Source organism: Lactuca sativa, chromosome 8, assembly GCF_002870075.4.
Source record: "Lactuca sativa cultivar Salinas chromosome 8, Lsat_Salinas_v11, whole genome shotgun sequence".
NCBI lineage: Eukaryota > Viridiplantae > Streptophyta > Magnoliopsida > Asterales > Asteraceae > Lactuca > Lactuca sativa.
Window position 1 is genome coordinate 132,687,572 of NC_056630.2, and position 11,182 is coordinate 132,698,753.

An 11,182-nucleotide genomic window follows, 5' to 3' on the forward strand; every position below is an offset into this window, starting at 1 on the left:
TAATCAAATAATAGCAAATGATTGATCTGATTTATGGACGGAACTTAGTAATTTGATGATAATAATATGATTTATTATTTACGACAACTCTTCATTTAATTATTAATATTATTTTTTGGCTTATTTGTTTTTGATAATACTAACGGTTGGCATTGATGTTAGTAAATTGTTTATTTGTTAAATCTAAAATACAACCGATTGCATTTTCAAAATTACTCATCCTAATGGGACAAAAAAAGTCAATGGTTTCTTCATGCAAATTTCTAGACTATTCATGCAAATTTCTAGACTTTAACTGGAAGGTTTCTTCAAAAACTGGGTAGAATCGGTGTGATAAAACATGTAAAAAACCGTTTGAACTTGGATAGTTGGATTTCACTTACAGTCAACTTCAAAAGAAAATTGAATAACTCGATTGACCAGGTTATCCAGAATGTACACAACTCGAAGGCGAGCGCATACGGGATACCACTTCCACATGTAGACCAACTGGAAACCATCATTAAACCAATTCGAATAAAAAACCAATTTTCAAAACATTACAAGAAAATAAACAATGAGATTGGCATAATAAAAGTAAAAAAAAAAAAAAAAAAATACGCCTGGGTTACCGATTACCGATTGCTGCAAATAGTTCTTTTTTTTCAAAAGAAACAATAGTTTGGTAGAAAAATCAGTTAAAAGGAAAATAATATCATAATAATGATATGTTACAATAACCAAATAAATAAAAGTATATTACCATTCCTTGCATTTCACACTAAAAGAATATCAAACTCTTTTCTTTGAGAAATCCTTTTCAGTTTGTGTTTATAACTAATTATCCAAAAATCATTTATTCTAAAAATAATAATTAGAAGACAGATAACGAAATAAACAATGAGATTGGTCTTATGTCGAACCTGAACCAGTCACTACCATGTCCCTTTTAGTATAATCCTATCTTGTGGACCTTTAAGCAAAACAACACAACCTTTTAACTCATTTAACTAAAAAAAAATCAAATATTCATACATAATAAATTAATTAAAATAACGCTACCAAAAAAAATACATATAAACAACCAAATCAAACTTAAATAACACCAAAACAAAAAGATGAGATTCCTCTTTTTTTTTTTTTTAAAAAAAACCATAATTTTGTTGTTTTGTTGTTTAAAAATCATACTTTGTTCTTCCACTACTTAATACAAGGCACAACATGTGTGATACTGATACTGATACATCATGATCCTCAGTAGATGAAGAAGACTTGAAGAAATTCCAAGACTCAAGCATAAGCCGTTTCCTTGATCCCTTGAAATGAACCACCTAAATAAAAGATCAAATCAACTTGCTTTTTAGGGTTTTCTTTATGAATTATGATGTGGATAAAAAAGGGCATTCATGTCTTTTGCATACTAGCTATTAATACTATAAATATGCGGTAGACTGGCCAAAAAATATTGTTGGTTCATAAAGGAATATGTAATAAAAAAATTCCCACAATTTCAACCTATCCAACAAAAGATTTGTTGGAAAATTAAAATTCTATTATGCTTGATTTTTCATTTCAAATTTATCACCTTTCTTGTGAAAATGCAAGTGTGAAAAGAATTATTATACTTTGGCACTTTTTTTCCAAAATCTTTAATTCATGTAGTAAGTACTGTTTTTCTTTTCACTTTTGGATTAAATGCAATAAATAGCAATGTACTTTCCAATTAAACTTGTTTATTATAGCATCCTACTTTCTTTTTCTTTCCTTTTTGTGTTAAATGCAGGAAATAGAAATGTACTTTCATTGATTCATTTATTATAGCATCCTACTCTTATTTCTTCCTATTATACCACTATTACTTTGAAAATTTTACCTAATTATAGCAATGTCATTCAAATACAAAAAAACTTTTCAGGATAGATTTTTCAAAATATAATGTTCTAAAGTAGAATGTTTAAAAAAAAAATAGAAAGAAATGAAAGTAAGATGCTATAAATGAAGGTATAAAGGGAATGTTATTAGTTATTACCTTTACATTCAAGGGCATGCCATGAAACTGACCAGCACCTTCAGGTGGGGTCCAGTTGTAGACCAAACAAGGCAAGAAGAGCACAGAGGCCCCACCAATTTCCTCAAGAAAAGGTTCTGCTTTATTAAACTTTTTTTCATCAAATGAAGTATGAGATTTTACAACCCAATAAAGAGCAAGTTGATCTCCAAGCATTCGTGAAGCTTTCATGTATTTTGTGACATAAACATTCAAAACTTCCTCCAAGAAAACCTTTGCCCTATATTTTTCACAAGGTCTCATTAGTCATTATTCAGCAATTTTTTTTTTGTTTATAAAGATGCTGTTTTTAAACATACATACCTTAAAATTCCATCAGGGGTACCCCTGACTGCTATGAACCCTGAATTTAAAGGCTGCTGTTTGTTGTTACGAAAAGTGAGTGCCAAATGGAAATTTTCATATCTGTTAAATATTTGTGCCACGTCATCAACTACTGATATGTCTGAATCTGTGAAAATAAAATTAGTAATTTTTTGGGTTGGTTCCCGTGAATGGTCTTCAAGCCTTTTCTCTAGAAAAGCCTGCAACAAGTAGAAAACACTCGGTGACAGATGACAATGAGACAAAATGGCACCCAAAAGGGGCTGCTTCTCAATCTCTTGTCTATGCAAAAGACGTAAATGCCCTCCTCATCCTGATTATAGAAAATAGGCATGCAGGGTGGGTGCTCTTCTTACAATGTAAGACCTGATTCTTTGAAGCATCAACTTGTCGCGTGAATATTCACCTTCAACTGAATATACAGTCACCCTGTTTCTCTTTAGTGGAAGCCTGGATGCTGGATCAGTTAAGATGACCATGTTGCTTTCAGGCATTGCCAGCTGTAAAAATAATAATAATAATAATCACAACATTATATACTTTTAGTTTTTTTTTTTTTAATGGCATCATGGTTTTAGAGAAGTACCTGTATAAAATTTATGAAAGTATTCAAGACTGCCATTGACCTTTCCACTTTGTTGTATGAAACTCTTCCCACAATGGTTGCAGCATCCCTTGATTTGACATCATCAACACTAGAGTTATAAACCATGAAAATTGTAACAAAAGAAACACCACCACCACCATTTGAAATGTTGGAGGATGTTGATATTTGGATCTTGTTAAGAGCCTTGGTACCTACAAGAAAAATGTGTAAAAATTACCAAAATGCCCTTGATGATGAATAACAGGAAACAGATAGCTTGAAAACTTGCCTAAAAACATTTGGAAATTGATAGGATATAATGATGTAGCATAATAGGTTTTTTAGTAATTTTAAAAGTTGTTGAAAATACCTTTGCATTGCAAACGATTTGGCAGACCTTCACCAGCAGGGGGTCCAAGAACAAGATGATTAAATTTCTTTTGTTTCTTTTGGTGTGGATCTTTAACATTTGAGTCTTGATGCAACTCCATAACTAAAATAACAAAAGATTTTGGTTATTTATGGTGAAAATGTTTATGAGGATGATTTAAGTGCTAAAAAAAGAGATGAAAGAAGATAATAACCTGAGAGAAAATGGGTTAGAAAGAAAACAAGTGTCACAAACAAAAGAAACTGTCGCCATCCAAAGCACACTATCATCCCTAAAGATCCTTGAAGGAGCTTTGTTCCCAAAACAACACTGTTATGTATGTATTTAAATTCTGTCCACTATCACTTGTCTGCAGAAATAAAGAGCAAATGTATCATACAAGTTTGATTGTCAGTAAAATATCTAAGCTCACACAATAAACAGTAATCATCTTCTCTATACAGACTATACTCATTAACATGATTGAAATTCCCATCATGAATTTGCTAGGCTTAGATCCCCATATGATAATGTCTTGCTGATGTTTGTAGATTCTTGCCACAAGATCTCATACAATGATTTGGCAGGCAAAATTAAATGACATATAGGTTGCAGGACAAAGAACTGCAATCAAAAATAGTTTCAAACTTCAAAAAACAGAATTTATAGACTAGATCTTTATTGCCGTATGACAACATGATTTCTAACTTGTTGCAATATGCATAACAACAGATCTCCCAAAAGTAGAATCCCTGTGAGTTATCAATCCGACTTGATAGTTTTGAGCCCTATGTCTACTACGAGACAACTCAGATTGCAACATCTTGAAGCTCTAAGATTTACAAACTGAGCTTAAATTATTCAATTAAAGGGTAAACAAGAATAACTCCAATGGGAAAAATCGAAACTCAAAACTATATATGGGGTTTACAAATTTACCTTAGGAGTGCCTCCGTCGCAATGCGCTCGTGAGGATCCTCCACAGCCTCGCCAGAGTCCTAAACTCCTAATTAAAGGAGGAGGAAACAAGTCGAGCAGATCTACGACTAATGCCTGAGTTGAAGACAGTGATAGTTCTCGAGATTTTAGGTAAAAAAATTGGGTATTTTTCAAGTTGCTTTGGTTAATTAAACATCAATTTGAACCTTAATTGAATTGCAAAGATGAAAGGTGATGCTGTTAATGGATATTTCGATGAAGCTGCGTTCCTTGAAACTCATAGAAATTGAAATATGAATGAATTTAAATCTGTTAAAAAGTTTGGCTGTAAAAACGAAATGGATTTAATTCTTTTGTTAAAATTTATTTGTTTTCGTAAATCTGTTAAAAGTTAAAAAATACAAATTACACTGCTTTTTTTTTACAAAATTATATTTGAAATTGACATAATCATGATTTTACTAATTTTTCTTATTAACCAAGTTGCTTTGCTTGTGGTGTGTTTGTCCAAAATAAAAAAATGGTATCAGGGATGAGTTTTTATGATGAAGTTTTTTGGCAGAATTTTGTATATACCTCTGCTAAATATCTAAATATCGTATTTGGCCGACTTAAACTTTAAATATTATATTTGTACTTCTTAATTTTTTAAAATATCATATTTACCCGAATCTAATTTTTAAATAGATTTTACTATTTAATAATCATTTTTTACAGTTTAAAATCATTAAGATTGAAAAAAATAACTAAATGGACAAGAATATCCTTACCCTCTATCGCATAAACCCCTTACCCGATGGCTTTTGCGATCACAGGAGATCTCGTCAATCAAAAAACGCATAAAGTCGACCTTCTTTTCAGCCTTCTCGCCTCTTCCCTGTTGCAATAGGCACAATTATCAGGTTAATTTCTGGCTTTATTTGTGAATTGAACATTCAATTCATGATTACAACGGATGAATAATTTAAAACCTGAGAATGCGTGATCAACAGATGTGTAATCGGATACGATCAGTAGGTTATTTGTTAGCTATGTTTGTCAATTAAACTGTTTTGCAGCTCGTTGAGCAAGACTCTGAAGGCCAATCTGCTTGTTTCGATTTCAAGCATGTACAGATTTGAATAAAATCATAAAGAAATAAACAATTGATTAAACTTAGGGATAATATACGCAAGATAGACATGAAAGAAGTTGAACAATTGAAACTATATTCATGTTAATTCTAGTCGATCGCAACTATAAAGGAATTGAACAATTGAAACTAGGAACCCTAAAAAAGGAATTCGCATTCTACTTGATTGAATGTTCAGTGCGTTTGATGAATACCTGAATTCTGAATCATATATGTAGTATGTAGCTTCCAATACGAATTGTCGGTTGGCGCTTGATCTGAGATACGGGAAGAAGCTGAAGCTGCGATGCCATATGGAGCCTGCAATCATCAACGCGATTGATATGTACTCGAAATTATACCTGGGGCATTATTGTCCATTTATTAAGTTCCTTTAATTATAATCATTTAAAATTATGAAAAATAATTATAAATCAATAAAAGTTATCAGAAAAATAGATTTGGGTAATAAGATATTAAAAATATTTAAGGAGGGCAAACACAATATTTAAAGTTTAGGTCAGGCAAATATACGATATTTAGATGTTTAGAAGAGGTATATACGAAATTCTGTCTTTTTTTTTCACCCCCAAATTTCCTTTTCTACTTCTCTTTTCGTATTTTTCTTTATTTATTTATTTTATTGTTTTTAATATTTTTAATAAATAAATAATATTTTTTTTTGTTTGGACTATCTTTGTATTGTTTATTTTTTTTGTTATTTTTTTTTGTTTTTATTATTATTATTATTATTATTGTTGTTGTTGTAATTATTGTTAACATTAAAAATATATTTTCTTTAGTTCAGATTATTTTCATGTTATTTTTATTTTTATTTAGACTATTAGTGTGTTACTCTTTTTCGTTATAACTCTCATTGTGTTGTTTTTCCGTTTCGAATATATTTATGTTATTTTTCTGTTCGGACTATTAATATATTATTTTTTTTCATTTAGACTATTAAAAAGACATCTAATCAAATCAATCTTTTAAAATAATAATAATAATAATAATAATAATAATAATAATAATAATAATAATAATAATAATAATAATAATAAAAGACAACAAAAATATAAAACAAAAAGTAACAAAAAGACAAAATATATCTAATCAAAAAAAGTTTTAAAGACAATAAAATGACAAAAAAGGAGGGTGCATGGAGGAATTTTATGAATTATGGGGATACAAACACCAACACCCTTTTATGATTATGTCATTCATTTGAAGATCTTGCTTGTGTTCCACTCATTTACCGGTTATGAGATGAATATACTTATACTCTTGTTATGATATTTCCTTGACTTATGCCTTAGTGCTCTTTTTTTTGTTTGTCTCGTTTATTGGTTCTCGTTTTACAGATATCGGAGGTGATTGTATGTAATACAGTCGTTCCACACCCACCTTTTTTTTTATAACAACGAATCTAGAACTAAAAAAACATATGGTTCCTTATGTAAATGAAACTAAAAAGAAATGAAAGAGTAAAAAATATAAGTGGAGACTACAAGAGGGTAGGTTGTTGGAGGCGATGGGAAAAGGGTAGGAAGTGGTGGCACCTATGGAGGGGTGACGGTGGGCGATGTCATGGCCGAACAACAGTCGAACAACAGACAGTTGGAATGTGAGACCGATCGGTTAAGCCGACGAGAACAGAATGAGGCAACAAACATTTGGATATATCGATCCGTGATCAAGTTTTGATGAAGCTTTTATCCTTTTTTGTTGAACTTTAACTAGATTCAATTATTGCATATGAATAAATTTTAAGTGGATATAAGCATTTGGTTTATTTATGTGGATCGGAATATATAAAGTAAGGTTGATTTTTTTTTTTTTTTTGCCAAAGATTAAAAGATAGATCATTTAAAAATAATAAGGTAGGTCCTTATTTTTTTACATATATTTCTTGTATTATTATTAAAAAAAAAGTAGGTCTTAGGAACTACCTTCCATGAATATAGATATGCACATGTTTTTTTAAGGAGACATGATTGTCAATATCTAATTTCTCCAATCTCTTTTTAATGGGATTTCTAAGGTATGCAAAACATGCAACATAACGATTGTAGTGGGTTTGTACTCATAGATTTTGGCTTGTTCTTTGATTCAAATACTTTTGGAGTTTCTTTGTGAACTAATGGCTTAAGTTGTGAGTTCAAAATCCAACAAAGACCATGGGGCTTTCATGTTTAAGGTTTTTTTTTAGGATTTGAAACCACAACAATGTTCTTAGAAACCATACACCTTAACCATTTCATTTTGCTACAATTTATTTTGTTTATATTTTTAAGAAATATTTATGTTAACCAATTTCAAGATTATTTCATCCTTGCGAAAAATATATTAACCTTGCAAAAATAATAAAAATTCGCAATTTTAATGTTCGAAAAAGTCATTCAGTGTCACTGCCAGTTAGGTGGTTATTTTATGATAAACATTTTTGCGTATCTTGATATATTTGTCTTTCAAACATAATCAATTTAGCAAATAGCTATTGCTATATCCCTTTGTACCTTACTTTTGTAATTGGTTTAACAACCATGCGATCATTCTTATCCTTCTAACTTTCAAGTATTATCACACAGTTTTCTACTAAAAGTTATCTTGCATCAAGATCAAAATTTATGATATTTGTATATTTATTTCACCCCTTTATTTCGAACAAGATAAAAGATCAAAACTTTATTTGTTCTCATATTATATTAAATAAGACAAACATAACAAAACATGTAAACCAATTAAACATCCTTCTTTTGAGATATATTCGACATGTACAAATGTCAAAATCATGATGCTTACTTCAGTTGATGATGAGAGTGTATTAAAAAGGTATAAGCTTCCTATCTGGCCATGACTCTATCCTCTCAAAATACTTGACAGGGAAAACACCCTCAAAACCTTCTGTTAGGATCACCTTGTTGTCCGATATGTAAAGCTTCATCCCCCCTGAAAAACCCCACCCAAATACTTTCTATCAATGAGAGGGTAAATACGTAATTTTATCTTGATTTGAAAAAGTGAGTACCTTTGATGGCTTTCCTAATATCAAGATAGATCAAGATGTTAGCATCCCTCCTCGTCCCTGCAAAAATGATTTTTTCAAATTTTATCACCAATATTTTCCCGTTCAAAAAAAATATATGCAAGAACGGAAAATTTTACCACTAATTACTTCATTATCGATTGGTAATCCAAAAGAGAAATGTACATGTAGCCTTTTCATGCGTTTAAGACCATTTTCCAAGATTGAATTTAACTTCTCTTTGTAGGTTCCATGTATACAAACTGGACAATAATAAAACACACACACACACAAAAAAAAAGACTAAATTACACGAATGGTCCCTATGGTTTAGGGTAATTTGCGTGTTTGGTCCCTAACTTATTTTTTTAACTCGGAAGATCCCTACTGTTTGTTTTTGTTACGTGCTTAGTCTCTGTGTTACTTAAAAAGATTATTTTTGCCATTGATTTCTTAATTTATTTAAATAAACACACCCCCAACCCCACCCTCTCACCCTACCTTACATAACTCACTATTTTTCCCTATTTAAATAATAGTCTTTTTAGTTAAGACAGTGACCAAGAACGTAACAAAAACAAACAGTAGGGACCAAACGTGTAATAAAAACAAATAGTAGGGACCTTTCGAGTTAAAAAAAATAAGTTAGGGACCAAGCTCGCAAATTACCCCAAACCATAGGGACCATTCGTGTAATTTACTCAAATAAAACGATGAACAAAGGAAGAAAAAGAGACTAAATTGTAAAATGTGTGATAAGTAGAATGTTATTACCAGGATATTCTTCAGGTGAGAGGATGGGTTTAAGTAAACTTTTAGTTTCAACCAACTGTCAGTCCAATCAGATAGTATAACTTTTATGAGAGAACGCAAGAAATAGCAACATACTTTCATTTATTTGTATATTATAGCTAGCATCACGCTTCCATTTCTTTCTATTACACCATTATACTTTCAAAATAAAAAAATATACATTATTAAACATTTTACTTTGAGATATACATCCAATTATGGCATTGCACTTTCAATCTTTTTCTTATCTGGATATTATATTTTTAAAATTTTATCTAATTATACTAGTAAAAATGTTTTATATTTAATATTTGTATGATATTGCTATAATTGGATAGATTTTTTTTCAAAGTGCAATGTTGTAATAACAAGAAATGAAATAATAATATACGTTGCTATTTTTTGCATCACAATGAACTGATGAAGTATACATTACCATGAGTGTATGACCTTGGTTTGCACGAACCAAAAGCTCCCCATTTTCTTCAAGCAAGCTAAACCGTTGCTTGTTATCCAATCTTACAGCCTAACGTATATTAATTACAACCAGATAAAAATCAAAAGAAGAATTAGAACACACAACAAAAAAACTAACAAATGTGGTAGAGCCCACAAATAAATATAAAATAAATAAAAGACCAAAACATTTACAAGAGTAAATTACTGAAATCGTCCCTATGGTATGGTCAAAATTGCACGTTTGGTCCCTAACTTTTTTGTGCACTCAGGTCGTCTCTGTGGTTTGATTTGTTGCGTTTTTCGTCCTTTACATACATAAAGTTAAGGGACCAAACGTTCAATTATTACCAAACCATAGGGACGGAAAACGTAACAAAATCGGATGCAAAAAAAAGGTTAGAGACCAAACGTGTAATTTTAAATAAAGGACGATTTTAGTAATTTACTCCATTTACAATAATTGATGTCAATAGTTCTCCTAACAAGAAAACTTTCACCATCCCCACAAATAAAAACACTTACAAAACATGAACATGGAAAAAATATAATATCATCAAAATTCAAAAGTATGGGAAGTTATTGGAACAATGGAAAGATAAAAACAGTCAGCAGAGAGATGGGAGTTACCTCCTTAATATCATTAAAAGTATGAGAAGTTATTGGAATATTGGCGGATGTCTTCATGTTAAGTCTCAATAGATCTTGAACCTTGACATACCCATCACTCCTCATCTTTAAGTTCAGCTCAGAAGCCATATGTCGCAGGATACGGGTCCTGATTTGTATAAACAATTAATTCCAAATCGAATGAAGTAATTAAATCAGAATGTCAAAGAAATACAAAAAAAGAAGCTGACATTAAGAAAATTAATTACTTACAAGAGCCTTCCAAGAGCATCAATTCTATCTTCCCCACCACCACCACTAGTGTCGTTGTTAATGGAACCCGTGATCGATGGAGGTTAGTTCTGGAAACTTGATGAGTAGAGAGTTGGAAGGGTAATGTCAATGCAAGTGTGTGATTGAAATGGAAGTGAAGAAGAAGTAAGAAGGCAGGATTCCTAAAGTAAGCAGTGCTGCCTGCTGGTGTCGTCAACGCTGTCATTTGACCAGACTCCGTCAACGGGTGTTGACACCGACATAACAATATGATTCCACGCGGGGGATCGATTCCCATTCCGATTCCAGTTCCATACTTCCATATGCAAATTAAACTTGAATTATTCCCATCTACACGAACATGGACCCAAGGGAGCTGCTAATTTGCTATATACTATCAACCAACGAAACAGTTCTTTAAATTGTATCAAGATTCGCGCATGTCAATTGTGTTAACCAATCCTTAAGTTTACCAAACTTTTCATTTATACCCTTCTGATTTACTATATTTAACTTTTAATTTACATATAACTTTTGATTATTTTATATTTTTATTATAAATCCTTATCCATATTAACTTTATTTTATATTATAAATCCATATCCATATTAACTTTATTTTAAATTATATACCATCAAAATATAAAACTA

The 11,182-nt window shown here is 30.9% G+C and overlaps 2 protein-coding genes across 11 annotated transcripts; both read right to left on the bottom strand.

Annotated features, from left to right (window-relative positions):
* Nucleotides 1–953: 953 nt before the first annotated feature.
* On the bottom strand, nt 954–5,750 carry LOC111919934 (uncharacterized). Of its 10 annotated transcripts, none has more exons than XM_052767132.1 (12): nt 5,593–5,750; nt 5,238–5,352; nt 5,060–5,143; nt 4,267–4,380; nt 3,799–3,951; nt 3,542–3,697; nt 3,328–3,450; nt 2,958–3,169; nt 2,728–2,871; nt 2,351–2,571; nt 2,009–2,267; nt 954–1,310 (listed from the first exon to the last, which is right to left on the bottom strand). In XM_052767132.1, exons 6-12 carry the CDS (start codon nt 3,615–3,617, stop codon nt 1,155–1,157), a joined length of 1,191 nt encoding a protein of 396 aa, XP_052623092.1. In that variant the 5' UTR covers nt 3,618–3,697; nt 3,799–3,951; nt 4,267–4,380; nt 5,060–5,143; nt 5,238–5,352; nt 5,593–5,750; the 3' UTR covers nt 954–1,154. The 10 variants fall into 10 exon arrangements, with proteins under 10 accessions (XP_052623092.1, XP_052623091.1, XP_052623090.1 ...); XM_052767131.1 differs by having other exon boundaries at nt 5,037–5,143; XM_052767130.1 differs by having other exon boundaries at nt 4,473–5,143.
* Nucleotides 5,751–8,052: 2,302 nt separating this feature from the next.
* LOC111919932 (putative tRNA 2'-phosphotransferase) lies at nt 8,053–10,891 on the bottom strand. Its single transcript, XM_023915484.3, has 7 exons — nt 10,533–10,891; nt 10,281–10,428; nt 9,631–9,720; nt 9,177–9,231; nt 8,543–8,665; nt 8,406–8,462; nt 8,053–8,326 (listed from the first exon to the last, which is right to left on the bottom strand). Exons 2-7 carry the CDS (start codon nt 10,407–10,409, stop codon nt 8,202–8,204), a joined length of 579 nt encoding a protein of 192 aa, XP_023771252.1. The 5' UTR covers nt 10,410–10,428; nt 10,533–10,891; the 3' UTR covers nt 8,053–8,201.
* Between the last annotated feature and the right edge of the window lie 291 nt (nt 10,892–11,182).